General features: G+C 40.1%; 2 protein-coding genes across 2 annotated transcripts in view; both read right to left on the reverse strand.

Moving 5' to 3' along the window:
- Window positions 1-1,675: 1,675 nt before the first annotated feature.
- ube2al (ubiquitin conjugating enzyme E2 A, like) lies at window positions 1,676-6,865 on the reverse strand. Its single transcript, XM_080535593.1, has 6 exons — window positions 6,681-6,865; window positions 5,809-5,889; window positions 5,319-5,344; window positions 4,660-4,749; window positions 4,099-4,187; window positions 1,676-2,570 (listed from the first exon to the last, which is right to left on the reverse strand). Exons 1-6 carry the CDS (start codon window positions 6,722-6,724, stop codon window positions 2,442-2,444), a joined length of 459 nt encoding a protein of 152 aa, XP_080391719.1. The 5' UTR covers window positions 6,725-6,865; the 3' UTR covers window positions 1,676-2,441.
- Window positions 6,866-8,325: 1,460 nt separating this feature from the next.
- Window positions 8,326-25,000, reverse strand: part of ankrd10b (ankyrin repeat domain 10b) — a 23,301-nt gene continuing 6,626 nt past the window's right edge. Inside the window, exons 4-6 of the mRNA XM_080535585.1 lie at window positions 13,093-13,376; window positions 11,859-11,966; window positions 8,326-8,742 (exon numbers count right to left, since the gene is read on the reverse strand). Of these exons, the coding sequence (XP_080391711.1) occupies window positions 8,477-8,742; window positions 11,859-11,966; window positions 13,093-13,376 (658 nt within the window). The 3' untranslated portion in view covers window positions 8,326-8,476. The remainder of the gene's footprint in view (window positions 8,743-11,858; window positions 11,967-13,092; window positions 13,377-25,000) is intronic.

Consider the following 25,000-nt stretch of genomic DNA (forward strand, 5'->3'; position numbering starts at 1 on the left):
GCCGATACCGATACCAGCATTTTTGTGCGTATCGGTGGCCATGCCGATACTAGTATCGGTATCGGAACAACACTAGTTTAGAGTAGACGTCATGTAGCCACCGTTTGTATTGACTCTGCCATATCATGCATGAAACCTTACCAGCCATACCTTTACCACTTTAAAATGATACAATAAAACATTTCAACCGAGTTTGTGTACTTAAGTCATTCTAAACACGCAGTTGATTAACAGAACTGCACATAAGAGCCTTACAAATTATAATTCAATTATTTTTTGATTTATATATGCTGTCTGGTGGTCTGTCCTTATTGTGGATGTGTCCTGTGCTGATACTTGCACAGTATGATGTGTGGTTCAGAGTGTTAGGGTACATATCGAGGGCCGAAGAACATAACCTCCTATCTGAAAAATTCACTTTTTTTTCTTTTTCTTGTAGAATGCTATTTTTTTTTTAAAATTGCATTCTACAAGAAAACAACACAGTTACTTTTTTAAGGATACCCCTATACAATTCATACAATTGTATAGGGGTATCCTTACAAAATAGCATTCTACAAGAAAACAACACCGTTTTTTGTGTTTTCCCAAAAAAGTAAAATTTTCAGATAGGAGGTTATGTTCTTCGGCCCTCGATATGTCAAAGCCCATTATTAGGAAAAAAAGGCCTGTGACCTGTAGCAAGGAGGTCGAGATGAACTAAGAAGTCGTGAGCTTAGAATGATATGGTTCTATCTCCGTTTCGGGTAGTTCAGAGATATTGAGTGTCAACGTTTTTACATTCCATTATGTTTTGTGAGATGGAACCTTTGTATTTTATGAATTACTAACTCAAAAATGTAAACATTTTTAAACACCACACAGGCATTAATAAACACCTAATGGATCAGATTATGTAAAAAACTCAATTTTGACAAAAATGGAGATAGAACCGTATAATTCTAACGTCACGAAGTACTAAAATGCTTCAAGTTTTAGATTGCCAACATTGCAGCTGCACACCAGATCTCACACCTGAGTACGTGTAAATGTCACAACATCAATATGAAATAGCAATCTGCACTGCGCAGTTCGGCTGACTGCAATGTAGAGACTACAATGCAATCGTTTGACCATCTGCTGTGCAGCTTTGAATGCCACTAGTGGTATGGCAGCCACATAACTGGGTCAGTGGAAGGTGTTACATCTGATAACACGGCTAATTGTCCTGCCATGTGTGTTGTGAAACTCTTGACCCAGGGCGTTCTCTCCAGGCCATAACTCCACCCCTCCTTTACGCACACTGTGTGCCTGTGTCATTACTGTCATACTCCAAAATAGCAAAGCAATAACACCTCCCCACGTGTTATACCAGGTGTCATCTCATACATGGGAAGACTAGTACTCCATGTGTTTACTGTGGTTAAGTGTTGCCTGTCCTTGTGTTTAGGTTTATGTTGTGTGAGTTCCTTGCTAATAAAATGTAGAAATGTTCTGCTTCACTTCTGTGTGTTTGTAAGCATTATATGTGTCTTTATTTGGGTAGCTCCATAGATGTTTGACTCTCAACTGCTTGCAATGCATCACAGACCTGTAAAATGTCAGATGTTAATTAAAGCTACAATGGGAGAATTTTGACAGTAGCCACTTGGTACGGTACAGGGGCCAAGAAAAACAGTGATGCTTTCATAGTAAAGGTAGTTTTGCCTTTTTTTATTTACAAGTGCTGAAAAAAATGACATTGTGGACAACCAGTGCAAAATCTGTACATAAATCCAGATGTATGTTTCCTATATACATGAGAGTATTGAACAAAGAACAAGTACACAAATGCACTCTCGCTGTCATGCATGTAACAGAGCTCACAACACAGCAAAGACATCGCTTAATCACGTGGGTGGGGTTTGGTTCTGATTCGGTGACGAGTGATGAGCTTGAAAGCCCAGAGATACTGTTTGAAAAAAAAATGTTGCTAATGATATTAAGGGGTCGGGAAGGGAACATCGAAAAAGACCCTAGAAGCAGGTTATCATGATTAATTGAGATATATCTTCCAAACATTACACATATCAATCCAACTCATTTCTTTCAGCAAGGGGAGAGAGGGGAGGAGGCAATATCATTGCTGTCCAAAAACGCTCCTCAATTGAAAAAAGGGGGTGGCAAAGGCAAGATTCAGCACATACTTCCCCTGATAGACCAAACCAGGAGGGGAGAAGAGAAGAAGAAGAAGAAAAACAAAAAAATCACACCAGGTGTTATGGGAGAAAACAGAAGTGTTTCTAAATATCTGAGGGGGAAAGGTAAAGTGCATAAAAGCTTAAAATCAAAAAAAGAGGAAAAAACAAAACAAACAAAAAATCCAAAATTAAGATGTACTCCACTAAAACTTGCATCACACACAGCTCAGCGTTTGGAGGAAGAGAGCAGGACACAGCCAGGGGTCAAGTATGAGTCAAGTATCAACTGTCCCTCCAGCTCTGTTCTACTATGGCAGACACACGCTTCTCATACTCCCTCTTGTTTTCCTGGTAGAGCTGGGCTGCCTGGCTGTTGGCCGGACTGTTGGGGTTTGGTTCGTCTAGCAGGGACTGGGCGGGGGGCAGAGAGAGAGAGGTGACGTCAGGAGGACACTGATAGTCTACAGCAGAATAACATGTGTACCAGGGGAGGTAGTCTATAACAGAATAACATGTGTACCAGGGGAGGTAGTCTATTTAAGCAATATCACACAAGGAGTGTGTTATACTGAATATCAGCACGGCTGTGATTTGGTCGTAGGTACGAGGGCGCAGGCCGAGTAGAAGACGATCACAGCCGTGCTGATATTCAGTATAACAGCACCACCTCGAGTGTGATATTGCTTTTATACAACAGTTCTACAGCGCCATTTATTAGTTAACAGTAATAAGCGACAACAGATTATGATTTGTTTGTTTATTTAATCATAAAATAAAAAATTTGTTCCGCAACTGAACTTCAGATGGACTGTTGCCTAGTAACCTGAACACAAACATGTAGTCTAATTAACGGTCATTTAGTAGAACATATGTGCGGCGGAGTGATACATATAGTTAAAAGTCCCAGTGCTGTTATACTGTATATCGTAACTCATGGAATGCCTCTTGTCCAATCAAATTACTTGGTCGGAACTAACTGTTGTATAAAGCAGAATAACATGTGTACCAGGGGAGGTAGGAATCAGAGAGCAAGCTCATTGCAACGCATGTAACTCATTTACCCATTACATTCTGTGCATTACAATGAGCCCGTCCTCAGATGTCTACCCCAGGGTTCAAGTTTCAACAAGTCAAATTGTATATTTTTTAATACCTTTTTTATACCTCTTTGAATATAATTTTAGACCTATTCACGAGTCACCATATGATAGCTTTTTGTCATCCTCGAGGTGATGAAATTAGGGATTTCACTGCTATACAGACAAAAAAAGGAAGCAAATTGGCATTTTTGGGGGTTCCAGCTTGATTAATTTCCGCGTAAATAGATGTGGTCGGACTGATTTCCTTGCAGGATCTCATTTTTAACACCTAGCACCTAATTTATAGACCTAATAACTGAAATGTAAGACCTTTTTAGGCCTTATAAATCGGATTGCTGGATTTTAGACTTTAAGGCTTTTTAAGACCAGCGCGGGAACCCTGTCTACCTCCACCAACCCCCCCTGACATGTTAGTATGCACCATGACTGCAACAATGAATCATGGCAGAGTCTAAGAAGGAACGGGTGCATTTGTAAATACGCTCTGGAAATTTGCTCTGGTTTCAACGTCATAGATGTTTTAAAATGTTCGCTATGTTCTGAAATCAGTTAATTTATGAACGGTCAGTTAAAAGTATTTACAAACTAACTGTTTAACATGGCGGACACCAACAATAACATTACCGTCATTTCGCTGGCGGCCAACAATTTTACGTTATAGTGTTAACATTAATGTTGACGTTTGCTACCTTTCTTTTTTTTTATGTTTATTAATTCAAATGAATGTTAATTCATACCATGTATAAACATTATGAGTTTTGGTTGGGATTGAGGGGTGCATTAAGGGGGAGATATGACATAGTGTATTCTGGAACACATCATGTTGACTTTTAGCCTACCTGGATAGAGGTAAGAATGGATGATACATCATAGGTTGGACTCCAGCGATTCTGTAGAATGTCCAGACATATACTGCCATCTGCATACACTTTAGAGACAAAAGAGAAATGTGTTCACAATAAATATTTGTTAAATAATCGTTCATCAAGACATGTACAGACATGTCCACAGATCTCATAGTACTGCAGGGTTGATGCAGTCATTGCATGACTGGGATATGGCACCAAATACTAACCTTGAGACTACTTGAATGAGCATACTATGAGTTAATTTGCCCAAATACTACTGACTTTTTCCAAGCAGCAGGACTAAATACATACAGTGCTTTTATTTTTTGGGGTAAAAACAGATATGTCTGGAAATGTCTCCATTCTCCAAATAGAAGGTGACATTCTGTACTTGTGCCTCATAAATTCGTCTTTTGATCTCAAATCCAATTTTCTGGAGTATGTCCAAATACTCGTAGAGGGCGAGGGGGCACACTTGCCAGCAGGCAATCATCATTTAATGTGTTATTACTAACATCAGGTTGTGGTGCGAGAGTGATGGTGATGACGTACCATTAGGATGAAACATCTTTGACACGAATCGCACTGTGGGGGGTTTGTTGGGGTACTCCTCTGTGAACTCGACAGTGAGCTTAAACGTACCTGGACCATAGGAGAGACAGGGTAGAAAAACACAGTGTAAAGGGCTCTGCACACAGCGTGCGATTTCTGTTGCGCGTCAACGTTCCATTTTGAAGTTTGAATGGAAGTCTATGAGAACATCGCATTTACCCGCACACGGCCCCGATTTTAATCGCACGGCGAACATTCGATTCCATTCATTTTGAATGGGACAAAGCACACGGCGTGCGAGTTTTGTCGCACTGTCAAAATGAATGGAATCGAATGTTCGCCGTGCGATTAAAATCGGGGCCGTGTGCGGGTAAATGCGATGTTCTCATAGACTTCCATTCAAACTTCAAAATGGAACGTTGACGCGCAACAGAAATCGCACGCTGTGTGCAGAGCCCTTTAGATCCACCGCTCCAGACATACGCATACTCATCCTACTAATACTTGTACATTAATGTTCACATGCATAGGTATATATACATTAGGTGTTGTATCTGCAGTACTTATGACATGGTATAGACCACTTACTGGCCTACTTGACTAGTGTAAATTCTACATAACAATTAACATTATGTCCTGAAATGAATGCACTGACTCACCATCTTCAAAAGGTGTCCCTTCTGGGCTATAAAGGGAAAAGAAATAGTGTCAAGTTATATTCAACAATAGTGTCAACTAAGCATTAGTAAATGATAGCGGTATTAAAATACCAAATGTTAAAAAAAACGATTTGGTCATATTTGCAGAGAACGTAACACACGAAATTGTACACTATATATAAAAATCAAATGAGGCTTTAATAACATTGTAAATACATACATCTAAGGCAACTACACCATAAAGAAATATGACATTCTACCCTCTTGGTAAATGAGAGAAAGAGAGAGAGATGGTCTGTCTGTAGACTCACAGACAACAGCTGGGACTAAGACTAGTGACAAAGAGAAAGATACTGTATGTCCCTCAACTGTTTTATATATGTCTTTCAACCATCAGTATTACCATCCAGAGTTGTTTGTAATTCCAAAGGTAAAGTAGGCTACATGTCCTAACAGCACCGGTGGAGGGAGCTCAGCTACGCCATCTTACCCGAAGATGACCGCGTTCCAGACCATGATGTTGTTCTCGGACGGGGCGCCGCTGACGCCAGCCGGTGGGTCCTCTTGTAGCCTGTGTGTGGTATGGTTATGTGGTTATGTGGGATTATTATCCAAGAAAAACAACTTCAGTCACTTCCACGTGTCAGATAGATTGCTACCCCCCCAGCTATGTGGGACATGCAAATGTTAGACATGTCATGAACGCACTTAGTTGGTAGTCTTCTTTAGTCAGCTTACTATGGGGTTTTAGAAGACCAGTGTTGAGTGTAACTAATCACACAATCTACCAACCCAACCGTGAGGAAATCACCAACCAAATATGTCGCAAAACCTCCTGGATGCCTCAACCCCCAGTAATCGCATGACGTGTTCCTAATCTAAACTAACCCCAATTCAGTTGGTTCAACTCAACTCGCCATAGCTCAGCTAAGATAACCACAGATCCTCTAAAGTCTAAAGTCTTCTAACAACCAGGCAGTTGTTTACTTAATCTTGAGTCTCTCCTACTCCATTATTCTTTAGGTAATGAGTCTCAGAGAGGCTGAATTAGCAGCAGAAACATAACCAGGTCAGTACTAACATTAGCTTAGCTAACTAGCTCACTATAGGGTTGACTTACTTACTCGGCCTTCACAGACTTGCTGTGTTGTTCAGATATGAAACAGATTAACAGATCAATGCTTGTCGATTAAAGACACACACAGAACACCAGAGTTGGTAAACAGGCTGTTTTTAGGCTGTTTGACGCGACGGTAGCTTGGGGGGGGGTAAGGTAACCTTAGCTGGCTAGCTTAGCTAACACGGCTAGCATAGAGAGAGATATCAATAACATCATTCCTGGAAGAAAAAATAAATACTCACCGTTTAAAATCTCTCATAAGTCGCCTTCTGGCCGGAGTAGACATCCTAAATGACTAAATGTGTTGAAGTGTAACTGGTTTTATTATATTATATTGTATTATCCAGGTAATACAGGTAACCGGTGGTTAGTAATGTAATAATGTCTCTTATCTAAGCAGAGTAACGTTGACAACAGTGTTGGTTCTCCCCCGTCGCCTCTCTGAGAGCAGCTCTGACGTCAGGCCTAGGTATAGCAGGGCGATACCATGTCCGGCAAACAGGGGTGTCCGTCACGTCAGTCTCAAAAATATAAGATATAAAAAGACATGCTTGTTTTTTTATTATTATATAAAAGTCCAACATTACTTGCTCGTCTTTATTACGGTGATAATTGATAATGAATCACTTGAATGTGATGATAATACTGTACTAATACTTACCACCCCCCACCCCCCTCTTAGACCAGCTCTGACTTCCCTAGCAGCTGGAAGCCTAGGTATAGCAGGGCGATACCATGTCCAGCAAACAGGGGTGTCCGTAACATCAGTCTTCTTCAAAAATATAAGATATAAAAAAAGACATGCTTATTTTTTTTGTTTGATTGCAGTCCCAACATTACGTGCTCGTCTTTTATTACGGTGATAACAGTTATGGCTTTGAATGTGATGATAATACTGTACTAATACTTACCACCCCCCACCCCCGTCTTTGGATACTTTCTTCGAGGCCGTATTTGTCCAGAGGATTTATAGTGACGTTGTATTTTGGTAGTGAGGTCAAAAAATGTCGCGCGACCAAGGTCGGTCTCTAGGGCTGGCGACAGGTCGCGAGTTTAGAATGATAAGGTTCTATCTCCGTTTAGAATGATAAGGTTCTATCTCCGTTTAGAATGAGAAGGTTCTATCTCCGTTTAGAATGATAAGGTTCTATCTCCGTTTAGAATGATAATAACAGAATAACATTCGATATGGGGAAAAATAAATGATTGTAGTATTTGCAGGGATGCATTTAAGGCACTTGCAGATGCATTGAAAATACAACACTTGCACCCGACGCAATAGAAACAGATACCAGAACATGCTTACAACATTGCATTGGTCAGGCAATGAACAGAATCACCTGGGGTGCATTTTGGTAACCTCATCTTTAATTCTCATAAGGATACATGAATGGAGATGACAAAAGTAAACACCTGCATTGCTTATAGTTAAGACATTCTTTGAATAAACAAGGTCATAAGAGCATATCAGACAGTATCATATCTGACAGTCCTTAACAAACATAACATAGTAAACAAAAGGCAATTTAACTTATTGGCCCTGTAACTACAATATCAGGGTAAGAGAATGTGAAATAAACATCACTATTCACAACAGAACAACATGGCAATAGCTGTATAAAAAAAAAGAAAATACAAAATCAAATATATTTACTGTAGCTTTTTCTTCAACAAATCAAAATGAGTTTCCACAAAAGAGGACGGTATCACAAAACAAATAGAACCATTAAAAACGCCCGACAACTCAGTCATCTTTCCACATGACAAGAGGACAGAAAATAACTTTTTTTTACATAACATGACAAATTCATTAACTCTGAAAAAGAACAGGCCTGCCCTTTTTTTTAACAATAACCCCCACCCACTCCCTCCCGGGAAAATGACCAAAATAAATATTAACCACTCAGTTCATGGTAGTTTAACGCGGATGAATGCTTGCTTACATTGAGCTTGATGACAGACAGACAGACAGGCTGGCAGGCAGACAGACAGGCAGACAGACAGGCTGACAGGCAGGCAGAAGGACAGTCTCTTAGTCTTAGGACCCGTGGTAGAGGAGCATGGTGCTGAAGAGAGCGTGGTCGTACCGCTGCTCCGCGTTCACCGACGTCTGGTGTTCCGCCTGGCTGCCTGCGTTGCCGTTAGCGACCATGTTCTCAACCGTCTCCCCGTAGCCAACGTGGAGGAAGGGGTCGGTGGGGTCGGGGGTCGGGGTAGGAGGGCCACACCCGTTCAGGTGTGCTGGGAGGCAGTGCCCGTTTGAGGGGTTCCCCTCACACCCAAAACCTGCTGCTAGAGGGTCACCTGCCGTTGGAAATGAGACACCTGGTCAAAAATCTGGGCGACATACAACCAACTAAGCACACTCAACTAAAATGCTGTCAAAGAAAGAAAGAAAGGGCTTATGTTCTAGTGAGGTCAAAGTTCGGGCAGCTTAGGGCCACAACAAGGTCATGTTCATGTTTTGTTGAGTTTATTTTTTTGTTTAACACCACTATACTACATGAGGTACTTCTCCATCATTGATTAACATTTTTAAAACCTCAATGACTCCATTTACCGGTATACACAATATTGGTCAATGGGTTGTAGAACAGTAATTCCAGTAATTCTTACATAATTGAATGAGTTTTGACCTTTGCCCTTGATTGCAATGTTTAACATCCTGACATCCTTCTCAGCACACTGCCCTAGTTCAGTCTCCCCTCTATTGGTTCATCCGTGACTCCAAGGAGAGAAAACCCAAAGTCCTTTACGTCTGACGTATGTATATGTTAGGTACATGTGGGAAAACTAGGGTTAGTTTTCCCACATAGGGTTAGGTGCTAGGGTGACTTGGTACATGCTGGCATGTCTAAACCTAACCCTAATCCTATCCCTAACCCTACCCCCAAACCTAACCCTAACCTTAACCGTAGCACCCTAGCACCTAACCCTAACCCTAGTTTTCCCACATGTACCGTGTTCCCACATGTACCGTAACATGTATACGTCATAAGCCAGAGCCAGACACACCGTGTACAGGGATGTTAATGAGGCCAATGATCGTCTAGCCAAGGAAGTTTAAAAACGCAACAAAAGGGAATTATGGGTAAAATAAATAAATAATGGAATACCATGCTTTCATTAATTAACTAACCGAGTTATTCAACTGAAAGCTCCATTGCTGTCATAACATCAAAACTGTCAAGGTGCACCCGCAAATAAATTCCACTAGAGGGCGCCAACCTACTCAGCTATTCAGTGAACCCCTATGACGAGATGAAATGTACTGCCCCTCAGTGTCGTGTCATACTGCTGTCATACTGGAGGGGCTGGTGAAGGCAGAAATCTGAGGAGGGCCCGTTGTAATTCATGAAATGGAATACGGAATACGGAATGTTATGAAACGTGTTTGATACTATTCCTTATTCCATACACTATAATGAGCCTGTCCTCTACATCAACGATTTCTACATTAACCAACCTCCCCTGTCTCGTACCATAACCATGAGACATGACTCTTTCACATGTACATACACAGGAATGAAGAGACAAACACACAAGCATAGCCACCACCATGTTAATCAAATGAATGAACATTTAATGAGTTTACAGAATACAAAACTAGTCAGCACTGGGCACCAGAAGCTATAATCTGCATCAACAAATGGATTCTACTCCTTAGTATTGGGTATAGACTGGGTAAACACACACCAGTACGACTTGCACATTTTTCCTTCACGCACAAACCAGTTGGAGGCAAGGATGGACTGAGTTTGACAAACCCATCTATGAGCATTTTCCAATCTTCTCCGGAAATTATTTTTAAACTATCGAGAATAATAGTGTCAGAGTGTTGCAAAAACGACGGCTTAACACTCTTTTAGTCTCATCAGTCTCAACCTCTGTCTTTTGTCACGACTGTGAAGCAATAATAATAATAATAACAAAAATACAACAAAAAACTAAATGCTTAGAAAAAACATAAAACTGACACCATTTGGAACACCACACAGAGATCATTCAGTAAAGCATACAGTCTCTTCCTCGCTAACGCTAACCAAACAATAGCTCCTGCTCTGCCTGCAGTAACAACAGAAGCAGGCTACGTAAACACCGTGGAACTACCTTACATACAAGCGCATATATAGAAAAGCTGCACAGCATGTACTTTATACATTCATGTTAAGATATGCTTTGGCATAACAAGAGAAATTCTTGTTAAAGAAAAAAAGAAAAGGGAAAATACAAAAACAAAACAGCATAATATGGGACAGTGGGACGTTCATGTACATATACAAACCGGGGGTAGACTTTTTAAGAGAAGAATCAAACTCATTAGGCTACACCAAAACACACATAACCTTTTATAACTCTAAGGGCAGGAACATGTTTAGGCCTCTCTGATATGAGATGGACAAATAATTCTCAGTATTGGCTAAAAGTGACGTTGCAATAATGCTTGTGCTAAATACAGTCTGTAACAAAGATTTGTTTTTGCCGATGTGGTGAGCGCTCGTTAAGACAAGATATCTGGGATTTTTCAAACTCTTTGATGTCAGAATCATTGCACACTAAATTTCATTGTTTGGTACCTGTACTATAGCAATGACAATAAAGACCATTCATTCATTCATTCATTTACGGTGGAACGGGGAACAAGGGGCGTCAGTGCAGCCTCTGATTAGTCCCCTGTGTAACCGTCTACGTAAGCCAGGCTTATGTCAGAGCATGGTTACCTATGCGAGGGTTTCAAAGGAATTGATTATTGATTATCATTTTACTAATCACAAAAGTATTAGAATCACAAAAGCGCAATGTAGGGCTGTGGAAGGATGATTGTGCAGACGGAATTCTTCCTTTTAATTCTGGGGGGTGCTTTGCCAGAGAGGGAGGAGGGAGCAAGAGAGTTTTGTGGATAGTTCATTTTAAAGCTACAGGTAATTCAACAAAGATAAGTCAAACAAAAATCCATGTTTAGCTATGAATGGATTATGACCAGGCAAATGTAGAATACATATAAGTGTACAAACATATTGATGCCCATCTCTCTAAAACCACAAGAGAATATCATGCCAAAAACCCATCAGTCACTATAGATAGATCTGTAGTAAAAACTTGGCAGATGGGACCCGAAAGACATTCCACCAGGATACGACCACACACGCACACACGCACGCACACAGACACACACACAGACACACACACGCACACACACCCACGCCGGCGCAAACACGCACGCACACACACACGCACACGCCTCTACAGGTAGGCGTAGGAGTTAGTGCAGCGACAGGGGATCTGCATGGAGGCCACAGTGATAATCTCCTGCTCTTTCGGGGCGTGTGTGTTTGACTCAACCACTCCCCCCTGGTCCGGCGGCCCCGGTGCTGCTGGCACCGACCCGTTCAGCCCAAATGCAAAGGGTCCTGGCCCACCTGAGCTCACAGCCGGTGACTCCACATACATGCTCTCCATCAGGTCCTCTCCACCACCGCAGACCAACCCGTTGCCGTTCAGCAGCATGCCCAGCGGAGCTCCCAGACCTGGGAGGCACACAGAGGCATCAAGAGAGAGAACGGTTATACAGGTTGGAATATCATGAATAACATTTTATAATCAATAATCAAGCTCTTGCGAGAGACATACAGTGCGAGTCTATGATTTGTTCTTGCAATTGAGTTGACCCTCCCTTTTGCCCATTGCTGACCCCTCCCTGTCCCTAGCTTTTTAGCTGTCTAGTTTTAGGTTTTGTAGTTTTAGTGTAGTTTTAGACTAGTTTTAGTTTTAGACTATGTCGTTTTAGTTTAGTTTTAGACTATGTAGTTTTAATTTAGTTTTAGACTAGTTTTAGTTTTAGACTATGTAGTTTTAGTTTAGTTTTAGACTATGTAGGCCAGGTTTTGTATTGTATTTGTTTGTGGTGGATGTTGTTGTTGTATGCCTGTGAACAGGTCACACTTGAAAATGAGCCCTTGGGGCTAAATGTGTTTTTACCTGTATAAATAAATGTTAAATAACATAAACATAAACAATCTGTGACAATAGGGATAGGGAAACGTATCCAAAAAAGAGGCAGAAGTGTTTGAAGGGCATGAGGTTTAGGACAGAGTAGTATATAGTCCCTTAGAATTGAAATTCAAATTTAAAAAGTGACCATATCTGTACACGCTGTCGGGAGGAACGTATTGGTGTGCATAGACCCAGGGGGTCCAAAATCCAATTTGAGATTAAATTATTCAGCAATACTCTACTCCACCTTTACCAGTCACGCCTCATTTCCTGATTCCCCTACTATCTACTTCCTGGCATCCGCTCTGAACTCTCCTCCAGAGTTTGCAGAAGCCCAACGGAACAAAGCGATGCATTTAGGCATGTCAACCTCAAAGACTTGGCAAGCAGCCAAGAGTAAGCCACCTCCCCCCCCCCACTCCCTCCCTCCCTCAGCCACAAGCTGTAATACTGCAGAATAAAGGGAACAATGTATTCAACCATTTTCACAAAAGGTCAGCTCGTCCCAGGTTAAGCAACGTTTGAAAGCAGGATTTCTGGAGCTTAACACCGCTTCATATTTAATCATGCACAATTAAAGGAGAGTGGAAGACAGTAAGTGTGATTAGTTAACTTAAGAGTGTCAACAACAACAACATATAAAACCAAAACAACACCTACCTCCATCAGTTCTGGCCTTCTTCATTTGATACGCGTCCATGCTATCGAACGACCTCTTTCTATTGGGCGCACCGTTCAGAACACTCCGCCCCTGGATGATGGGGTGGGAGCGGAACCCTCCGTTCTGGGCGGCAGCACCGTTCAGGCAGAACCCGTTAAACTGGGCCTGGGCCAGGTTTTGGTTCCTCTGAAGGTTCTGCGCATTGGAGAGTATCTCAGCACACTCGCGGAACCCCTGGGCGTGGGCCAGGTCAGCGGCAGTCAGCCCACTGGCGTTCCTCATACTGTGCAATAAAAGGGGTGAGCATTAGTGACCCCCCACACAGCCGTTGGCCGGAAACACATACACAAGCACGCACACACACACACACATACATACATACACACACACACACACACACACACATACATACATACACACACACACACACACACACATACATACATACACACACACAACCATATACAAAAAAAGTCCCTAACTGTCTTTGCCTACCACCTCTTCATCATCATCATCATCATCATCATCGTCATCATCAGGGAGAGATGACGAATGATCATTTTAGATCATGTGGTTTAAATTAAATCATTTAAATAAATTAAAATTGTGGCATAAGTCTATTTTAATGTGAACAAAGAACATGATCAAGGTGACTGTCAGGATGCATACACTCTGCAAATGTCTTAATCTTAGACGGATTGATAAACTGTGGTATGGTTTTTGCTATTTGCGCTAAAAATCGAAAGAAAAAAAACATCCCAGACGGAATTGACTCCAAAGCATTTTCTTGGTTACTTCTGAATCTTCAGAAAGACAAAGCTGAAGCGATGCAGCTTCTCTGAGAAGATAAGATCATCCATGAAGTTCAAGCAGCACAGGTTAGCAACATTGCCAAGACTTCTGCCATCTTCAGTTGACCCCTTTTGCGATTCCTAAAGAATATTGGCTTTGAAATAAGGGTTATTTTCCACCCACTTCCAAACAAGAGATAATACAAATTGTATACGGTGGCTTTAGAAAGATTCACTTGCTGAGGAAAAGCTTAGCACAAGCCTTTTAAAAGAATGGAGAAGAAAATATAGTGTGTATGTAGTATGTGTATGAAGTGAGCTAAGAGCCATGGAATCTAGCTCTAAATAAGAGAACACTTCCACACTGGCACCACAGGACCAAAGTCTTCGGAATCTGGTTCAAGAGGGGGTCATCATCCAAGGCGGTCCACACGACAGGCTTTGGAGGGCTTCGGACTCCTGGCTACTCATGCACATAGCTCTCGAGGAAGGGGAGAGAAAGCTAGGTCTTCACAGAAAATGTCTGGACATTCATGAACTCCATGTAACAGAAAAGCAAGAGAATGACCAACTCAGAGGTGGAGCAGAGGGTGGAATGTGTTCTTCTTCATGGAGAAAGGGGTCAGGAAAACGGGCTTCCAGGGGAGTAACATGAAGATGAGACTTCTCCACAAGTCGGAGAACTACAGTGCTACCCACTGTTTAAGAAGAGGGGGCAACGAAGGGCGAAACATTTAGGGCCGGTTTCACAGACTAAGGCTTAAGACTAGTCCAGGATTAAAATCACACTTGCAATGGAAAAATCTCCATTGAGGACGCTGTTTAGTCTAGGATTAGTCTTAATCTGTAGAGTCCATGAAACCAGTCCTTAATTTTGTTGACAACAACAACACAAACAACAGTGTTGGTATTACAATGGACACCAACAAGGGCCATTACTATTTTGGACTCAGATTCAGGTGTATGTATGCATCGCAGACAGTCAATTGAACCATACCCTGTTGGTAAACCTGTGATTCTACCATGGGACTTATGAATGAGCAAACTGACACATGTGTGTAGGATTATATTCCCCATTGGGAAGGTGGTTGAGCATGTAACGTGGCTAAGGCTCAGATTACTTCATCATAGGGAAAGAATGTCACTGTGTGTACGGAACAGTATTAGTTATGCCTCATTATACTCCCTATTGTCTGAACTTGTTACCCTTTAAGAAAGTACTTACACACCACAAACACAAGACAATTAATCTTGTGAGTGTGAGTGCTGTATTCCAAAAAGTCTACTTAGCCAGTTGGACATCATTTAAAAAGGGATTAGGGTTCATCAAATTAAATGTGGAAATTATTAAACATCTAGCTTTTTATCTACAGTACCTTGTGTTCTAAGACAAATTAGATATCTATATATAAAGCTGTTAATTAAACCGAGCTAGGGCCAAAGGGAATTGATTTTAAAGTAGGTCATAGACCTAAGCAATACAAATCAGGTAGGATTTTAAGGTCACTGTTCCTGTCCTGGCATGTACAGTAGCAAGACCAAGAACATTCCCTTGTAAGGGGAGAGAGAGAGGACTGAACTAATTCATGGAACGGATTCAAATGATCTCCAGGAAGTATCTAGAATATATTCATAGCAAAACAGAGAGGAGGTTGCACGCTCGATTGTTTGAATGCCAAACGGAAAAACATTTCTATTGGCTGACCTGGGGAACAATTCTGCACTTGTTGCTCGGGAGTTAAATGCGATTGGATTCTACAGCAAATAATTTTCCAAGGGAAACAACCGAGTCTTTGTGTCAGTAATGGGGGTGTCAGGCTCACGTGTTCTGAAGGCTGCACTTCTGTTTGGATATTAGAACACTTGACCCTCTGTCAGCAGTTTCTTCTCCTCATAAACGGCGATGTAGTAAGCTACTAGGAAAAAATGCTCAGTTAACTATTTAGGTGGTGAATGTTTCTCTGAAGGGAAAATGCGTGGATGATATTTTTATATTTAAGTTGTTTGAATATGTGAGTGAAAAAAAGTTGATAAATTGTAAAGCCTTATGAACTGCAAGGTGCACCCCACCCAGTGACATCCGATACCCAAATGATGTACTATTCAAATAAGACATTTCGTTTGCTCATTCATAAACTCTGTGTGCTATGGCCTGGTCTTAGAATCCCTCTCTCAATATGTGTGCACAAAATCAAACAATGCATCAAAACAATATGCACTGTAAATATAGTGCTTAAGACATCACATTCATCTGTTGAAACAAAACAAAAATCACACATGATTAACTTGCATACATATCCCTTTCCCCCTCCCACTCATTTCTGACCAAGTTTTTAAAAAATAAAAAATTAACGCTTCCAAGTGATTCCACCATCAAATTAAATGCTATATTAACATTGAATACTATTGTAAGCAAGTAGACTGACGGGTCTCACTATAAGAAATAAAAAAATACTTACTCATGGTGCCAGACAACCAAAAACAACCACTGTGGGAAGTTACAGGGAAAATGATGTGCACAATGAACAGTGGTCACCCTATAGTTTTATTGTTTATTTAATTGATATACTGCATGTATTAAAAGCATTATTGATGACTTTATGATCAACCCAAAAAAACATTAGCAATACATAACAGTAAATGTTCATCAAAATGATTAAATAAAACTATTGTACTAGTGATAGCTGAACCATGACACAAATGGTGATCAGGTCCTAATGAACTAACTTATCTGCCCCAGAAGAATTAGAATTTAGAATTATCCCTTCCAAGGATCCCAGAACCTTGTCTCACTCTACACATGGAACATTCTACATGACAACATTCTAATGACAAAGCCCAGATGTGGCATCAAGAGAATAGGACTAAGATGCAAGGGGGGTAGCTATAGATCACCTAATGTATTTCAGTTACACAATCCTGTTAAAAAGATGGTTGTGCTGCTAACACTGTGATAACATGGCTTTGGTTGACCCTAAATATACACAACAAAACATATATATTTTTAATAATGACCAGACACTGGGTCAAATAACTGAGAAGAGAATAGTTGCTTTACTATTTTGAATCTGTTATTCTAATATATTAAGATAATTCTTAATACAGTATTGCTAACAGTATAACCTATGGTACATACATTGGCATAACTTAATAATCTATCCCTAAACCGATCTATTGTCACCTTGTGGTTTTTCTATATGAAGAACACCCACAAATTAAAATGAGTTGCTCCGTGCCTACTAAGAAGAAGTTGACTGAACATTAACAGTTAGGTGACAAATAATGCTTTAACCATACCACTGTCTGGAAAACCTTTCTGTGGTTAAATTAACTCCATAGACTTCAATGGTAAGGAAGTCTTTACCCTGATAATAAGCAAATCTACTTGTGATTAAGGATAAAGCTTTAGACGCAACATGATGCGTCTAAAGCTTTATCCTAACTAACCTAGCTAACCCTAACCCTAAGTTAAGAAGCAAAATATTTAAAACATAATTTAGGGATGTTCCTCCTTCTTCTTCTCTATGGACCTCTGTTCTTTGGTACACATCATCATCCCCATCATATATCCCTGAGTTAATCCCAGTTCCACAGGTTTGTGTCTCGCCTGGTTTCAAGTCTGTTTCTGCTTCGACCAAACAACATTGTTTAGCTTGATAACCACACAGGTGTCGGTTGAGGCAGAAACAGACCGGCATCCAGGCTCATTTCTGGCACCAGCATATAAAATGCAATTGAGTTGACCCTCCCTTTTGCCGATTGCTGACCCCTCCCTGTCCCTAGCTCTTTAGCTGTCTAGTTTTAGGTTTTGTAGTTTTAGTTTAGTTTTAGACTATCTTAGACTGTTTTAGACTAGTTTTAGTTTAGTTTTAGACTATGTAGTTTTAGTTTAGTTTTAGACTATGTAGGCCAGGTTTTGTATTGTATTTGTTTGTGGTGGATGTTGTTGTTGTATGCCTGTGAACAGGTCACACTTGAAAATGAGCCCTTGGGGCTCAATGTGTTTTTTACCTGTATAAATAAAGGTTAAATACTTGAAAAGGAGGTGGTAATACTATCCAAACTCTTTGTCAATTCTACTAATGGCAATGTAGTAGCCAATTGTGACCAACACTTCACGTAATAAAGTATAACCATGAACTTCTATCATCAACTCTCTTAACTGCTGATTAGCATTACTGTCTGACCTACCAGAACTCTACGCTGAGATAAAGGGCCCTGGTTTGATTGACACTGCTCTCACTCTCTATATTTAGTAATTAGGTTGCCACTTTTCAGATAATCCCTTAATTGAGACATTTCAGTCTATGACATGTTCAGCATAGTGAGTAGGCCGTGTGTACAATTCTATCAATGCAACCATGATTAATAATTCATTACAGCTCTTTGGTTCAAAACACAGTTTAGGGAAGATTAGCATATACATATAAATTACCTAACTATGGATGTTTTAAAATGTTTATGAAATCATCACTGTCCATGAGCTCCTGGTATGCTTTCCTTTTGAGATGCCTGTTTAAACTTCATAAAGCTTTTTTTAAAATATATATATATATATATCAATCTCAACTGCACATCAATCATGTTAGCCCATATGTAATTTGAAAATGTGTAATTTTGAGTTAATGATACACATTATCAAAGTGCTAGTCCTACTTCTTGTGCAAAAGACAACCCCTGAGGTCACTGACAGAGGGATGTGAGAGTGACTAGAGTAGAAACAGCACTCTAAAAGTACACCTAAAAACCTGTTAAAGTAGTGTTATGTTTATTTTCACTGGAGCAGAACTGTACTAGCCTGGTTGCCCTGTATCTGTTTGTGCTATATAGTCAACTCCTATTGTTGTTGTGACGTTTGTCACGTCGTTGACACAAACATAACTGTGCTGAAGTATCTCAGACAGAGCCTATACTTTATGTATGCAGGACTTTAAGTAGCCATTTTAGATAATGGATATATTAGGAGTAACCAACTTAGCGTACCGGTAAGTCAGTCCTCAGGTAAATGAATTGAGAGCACGTTAAATGTAAGTACACCTGCAGAGCAGTGTGAACCTTAATGAGAAGAAAGAATGAGAAGCTACTCTAATTAGTGGGGTTTAAACCCAGCAGCCCATTTAAGCCTTCTGCCCTCCTGAGGATGCTTATTCCATTGTGTTTCTGGTGGAACTCATCAAGTAACTCAGTGGGAGAGCAAATTGGATGACATGCTAGGTTTGGCATGAACAACACAAATGTGATGGCTGTCTCGTTCAGCGGAAATCCCCTTTGATAAGGGAGGCCTAATTTGTTCGTCTTCCTCCTCCTGACTCCTGACCCTGTACGCCCCCACCCTCCCCAGGACCGACATCCTGGACACTCCTCCTCGTTCTCCTAGTGTTTTCTAATAGTGAAGATTTGGTTTCGTTTTTTGTCTGCATGTCAGATTGTTTTAATTAATCATATTAAAACGGCTCATCTTTTCGACCCTCTTCCTTAACCCTTCAATTTATGATTTATCACATCATTAAAAACATACTATATAACAAAACATATTAATATAGTGAGACCAGTCATCTGTGCATTAAAACTACAAGATACCTTGAATAATCAAGACAGTTGGAGTTTAAAGAAAATCAGCATAAAGAGGAAGCGTTAATTTTTCTTTTTTAAATGCCTGGTATGCTTTGCTTTTCAGTTCAGAGCACACAACCAATGCCCTTTTCTTGCTAGCCTAATCACCTTGGAGAGAGATCCTAGAATCATGCTAAGTGCTAACATCTGAGCTGTGACTCACATAGGACTGATTAGGCTACGCTTCGCTACTCATTAATGAGGTCCTATGGTTAGTTAACAAATAAATAAAAAAAACAAAAAATAAAACAAATTGAATACAGGAACTCTTTTAACAAGTGTAATAATAAGCAAAGCATGCAGGACTAAACATGTCTACAAAATCATAACTGTTTCTCTTCTTTTATTAACTATCATAATATATCCTAGCATTAAAACCAATCACCGCAAGAAATACCTCAACAGTTTGCCAGTGTGTAGATAGGAAGCGATAGTGAGAACACTCAATGCCACAACAGTACGGCTATCCCAGGGCGGGGCCAGACTCTGCAGTGTCTATTCTCCCACTTTTCTAGGATTACTTGAAAAAATCAAGTCATTTCCGAATGAATTCAATGGCTGCAAAACATTGAGACGTAATAGGTTTCGGTTTCTTGTTCAGTTAGCAATACAAAAAAAGAAGAGAGATCATACGTTTTATTCTTTAGTGTTTCCTTATAGTTGTCACTTTCATAAGGCAAAAGGTGACAGGAGATTAGAAAATCAGAACAGATCTTATAAAGTTATCAGAGTAAAAGGTTAATACTGGCAGGTGACATTCAAAACAAAACATTTTTTTTCTTCTATGTAGCAAAATATGATCTATATAAAAGGACTATATATATACATAAGATGACAGTTAAAAACCATTGTAACAAAATGATTGTTAGCATGATACAGTTAAATAGTTCAGGCAATGTTGTTGTGCCAGTCTGACTCTGTGCACTGCACTACTCTGGACTATTCTCTATACGCTACGCTACCTGAAGCAGTTCTCTCCCCACTACCCTACTGAGGTGCCCCCTAGAGAGGAAACCCCGGGACCTGCTCGGAGGCTCATGACAAGAAGAAAAGTTAAATCAAATGAATGATCTGATATTTAGGAATATTTTATCATTGAAGTTCTAAATGCATGTTTTTTTGTGTGGTTTTGATCCAAAACAAAAATAAATCTAATGAATGAAAAGTCATAGATTTTTTTGTTGCGTTTTCTTTTTGCTGCCACTATTTATTTTTTTAAACCTGAAAATTTGATCTGAAATTTTCTCAAAGTAAACAAAACCAGAAAGTACATCAGAATCAATCAATCTTAGGATTGAATCATTAGACAAGAGAGATGCTGCTCTCCAACGTCTAGGAAGTGAGATTTGAAAGTGTGTAGATTGAACAAGATAAAGCTTTGTTGAGTTCGCCTACATCACTGAGAAGTTTGAGCATGAAACACGGGTGAAGGATGCAGGCGGGAGTTTCCTGACGGCTTTCTAGCACTAAGATCATATTTTGTCCACAGCCAACATCAGACTTAAGATAATCTTAGGGTAACAACGCTGTGAGGAAACTCACCCCTGGGATGTTCAAGATGATTAGTGTTCAACGACAGCATCTCAACAGAACACGGGTACAAGGTGCTTTGTCAACGTAACGTCACACCCCAAGAAAATGACGATATAGTCTTGAGAAAACACTTCAGATACCTGGCTGATACGGTTCATGGACAAACAACCAAGGGCCAGATCCCATAGCTTCAGGAAGAATTTCCCAAGAGAATTACAATAACAAACAAATAAAAATGACAAAAATATCTCAAGGGGCTGAATTAGGTCTGAATACTTGGATCCATCTTCGAGGGGAAGGGGGTTAGGCACGGTGAAGGCTTATGTGCTTTGAAAGAGACTAGTGCAAAATGCAGCTGTACTCATCGGTGAAATGGGAGAGGTCAGACTAAGAGGGGGGGAGGGGGGCAGACAGGAATGGGGTGCTCAAATGTCCAGGGAAAAGGGCATCGTGATGTTAAGCCAAAGTCCAAGCAGCTATAAGGAGGGGACCTCTAGTCCAAGCAGCTATAAGGAGGGGACCTCTAGTCCAAGCAGCTATAAGGAGGGGACCTCTAGGGCGGCGGAAAGAGGGAGGGGGAAAGTCCTGATCCAAGCTGGTCGTATGAAAGTCCTGGTCCAAGCTGAGGAAGTCTCTTAAGCAACATCAGCTGAGATGGTGGCTGGTGCTGAATGGCAAAAGAAAAACGTACTCTGAGGTGACAGGGCTCTGGTCATAAGATGTGCTGGTCTGGTCGTATGAAGTGTAAAAGTGTGTGGCAACAACTAGTTGTCGCAAAATCCCCAAACGGGCTGCAGGTTTGACTAACAAAGGAATTTCAAATCAAATCTCAGATCAAAAATTAAGTTTGATGAATAACTAATTTTATAGTATTTATATGTTCATATTATATCTAGATTATATCACGCCTTCGAGTGGTGTTAAGATGGAGATGCTTCATATATAAATAACTAATTTTATAGTATTTACGTTCATATTATTATATCTAGATTATATCACGCTTCGAGTGGTGTTAAGATGGAGATGCTTTGGGTAGCACAGACTGAGGCTTTACAGAGAATGGGAGAGAGTAAGGACATTTTATAGGCTCTATAAATGGAATTCTCCTTATGGAACAGTGCCACGGAACACATTACTGATACAAAGGAAACCAGCTGCTAAATGATGACTGATGATAGCACAGGAATCCATTACTGAGGCATCAAAGCCAGTGTCTCAGCACTTGTCTGACAGTTAAGCCTTATATTAGTATTTCTGACATGTATAATGGGCTGCATGTCTTTTACACTTCAAGCGTCTACTCTTTCGCTCCTTAAAATATGACTATATAGTACATGGGTTCTGGTAATAGGAAGGGTTATAATGGGTTACAGAGGAGAGTGCAATATCGCGGAAACTAACTTGATACTTGAATTCTACCTCACTAAAAAAACTAGCCTGTTTCCTTACGTATATAGCAACGAGAAACAACTCCTTACGTAGAGCCTGTCGAAGGAGAATTTCTGTCACTGTGTGACAGACAATAAAGCTATCTTGAATCTTGAATCTTGAGTTATAGTTGAAGCAAAAAGCTTCTTCACCCAATGTGGCTAGCAGAGATACAACACAACAGTTGTGGAAACGTGACAGTTGGCACCAGTGGCATCAGTCCTTACATTAGTTACATTAGCATTAGAGATGGATGGACTGACCCTTATTACACTAGCGAAGTTTACTGAGAACATGTTCTCTTTCGCAGCCACGACCTGGGGAGGATCTAAAATGGCGTATCGAAACCTAGTTTTAGAACTTTTATCTGAAGCAGTTAATAAGAGTTCACTCCCTATAATGCAGCACCCGGAATTATGCAAGAATAATGTCTTAATGTCTTAAAACACATTAAAGTGTAATAATTACATTAAATATATTTAAACGTGAGGTCCAATAGATCATATTTCATAATCCCTGAACCATTTTATTTACCTTACCATACCAACGTCTAGTGCTTCAGAGTCAATGATGTGAAAAACATTGAACAAGTAACTCTAGATAAGTAACACATATACAGACTGCTCTGCTGCTAGCTATGTTTATACTGTATATTTCTCTGTATTTGAATTTTGCAACTGTTTTTAAATGTGTTGTACAGCGACCTTGAGTGCCATGAAAGGCGCCTTATAAAATAAATGTATTATTATTATACATCTAAAACACTGGTCAAGGTGTTCCCATTAGGGCTTTCTTAGAACAACTAAAGCTCGATCATTTACCATATCAAATATCTCCTCCTCCTATCCACTAGAAAAAGGTTTCATCCTTTATAGATGATCATTAAAATATTTTAAAATTTGATTTATTTTTTTCAAAACATTGGGCCCTTTGAAGCACTAAAAGAGAATGGATGGATGCATGCACGCAGGACCGAACAAACTGGATACCGATCACAGTCCACAACGTTTACCGCAAATGATCCGATTTAAAACTGCACTTTTGTCCCAAAATGTTGGTGCTTTGTGAGTACCGGTAATTTGATGGCAACCTTATAGGGCAACATTGTGAATTTTGAAGAAAAGAAAAATCTGAATGTCATGAGCCTCCTTCTCCTCCTCTAGTTTGTCCTCTGCGGGTTTCCTTCCATCTGTCTCGCTCTCTCGCTCTAGCACACTGGGCAAGGAGAGAAAGAGCCTCTCTCTCAGCTACAGCTGTCAGGGGAAACAACAGGGTGACATCACACAGTAACTCAAACAGCTCCACACAATCATGTCAGGAAAGACTTTCAGGAAAACAATGTCAGTCATAAATAACAGTTCTAAATTGTTCAGTAGCTTAATGACCAAATGCACTTTTCGTCATTTCACCTGAAGCATTCGTTATGGAACCTGCATGTGATGCTTGTGATTTCAAAATGGCACGGAAAACAAATACCAACCGATGTCAACTGGGTCTATGGTCTTACTGTAACAAGATATTCCTGCGTAGAGCGATTAAAAGAAGTAAAAAATGCAATGCTGTGTCTAATCTAAGGCTTGTACTATCAAAGCAATGATTAAAGTGATAAAGTTAAGTGTAAAAACGATGTAATCGTTAGATTAGAATCATATAATTGGCATATTACACCTTTCAATAGCGATGCCAAAATATCTGCTACACAAATAAGTATGTCACTCGCTGTTAATTCATAACAGGTCACACCTCATATAAAGTGTGAGTAATTACACGAACCTGGAAATCTCGGTAGGTAACAATGTGTAAATGCAGTGTTGTACAGTACAATGTACCAGCCTATTTGATTACGTTGTTAATATACGCTACTAGCAACACTTAATACATCAGCTGTTATCAAGTTAAGGTTGCCTAGTGTCACCTGTAACAGCCTAGAATAACATGTTCTACATGGCTTTGGTTAGTCAACAAGCGCTACTCCCTACCCTGCTGCCAAGTCAGGACATGTCTGATTAAAGTGAGATCATAAACCCAGGTGATCATCGAGTATGAATAAATGAGACGCATGCATGGCATATAAACTCTGGTGGTTTCCAGATTCGATTGTGTGCTTCGATTGAGTTCAACGGTTGAAAAGACTAAAGGCTATAGACTACAGATTGTCCCACAGATGCCACTAAGACGACGGCTAAAACGTGCATTTATTTCAGTCGAGAATTCTCCTGTCAAAATCATTCAAGCACGAGTCTTTCCAAAAAACTAATAAGTGTTCTACCACAGTCTGTTGATTCTAGCACAATGCTCTGCAGGAGAAAACTGCTGACACAAAAACATACCGCTGTAAGTATATAGTGTAGCTATCTATGCCTGTTTTACATGGGATTTTTCCACAAGACAGACAAGCAACGAAATTAATTTAAGCGAATAATCATTAGATGTGATTATTTTTAAATGGTTGTCATTCAAATGTTAACGAAATCACTGCCAAATTGAAAACCATCTATGCAGTCTTTCGATTTCTCAACAATGCGTATATTGTCCACAAAAA

The sequence above is a fragment of the Nansenia antarctica genome (genome assembly GCF_963989245.1).
Source record: "Nansenia antarctica genome assembly, chromosome: 7".
NCBI classification, from domain to species: Eukaryota; Metazoa; Chordata; class Actinopteri; order Argentiniformes; family Microstomatidae; genus Nansenia; species Nansenia antarctica.

Coding starts and splice junctions, on each gene's coding strand:
- ube2al (XM_080535593.1), bottom strand. CDS start 6,724: ATGTCTACTCCGGCCAGAAGGCGACTTATGAGAGATTTTAAACG. Junction 4,750..5,318: donor AGGGACACCTTTTGAAGATG/GTGAGTCAGTGC, acceptor CCTATGGTCCAG/GTACGTTTAAGCTCACTGTC. Junction 2,571..4,098: donor CCATTCTTACCTCTATCCAG/GTAGGCTAAAAG, acceptor CCCCCCGCCCAG/TCCCTGCTAGACGAACCAAA.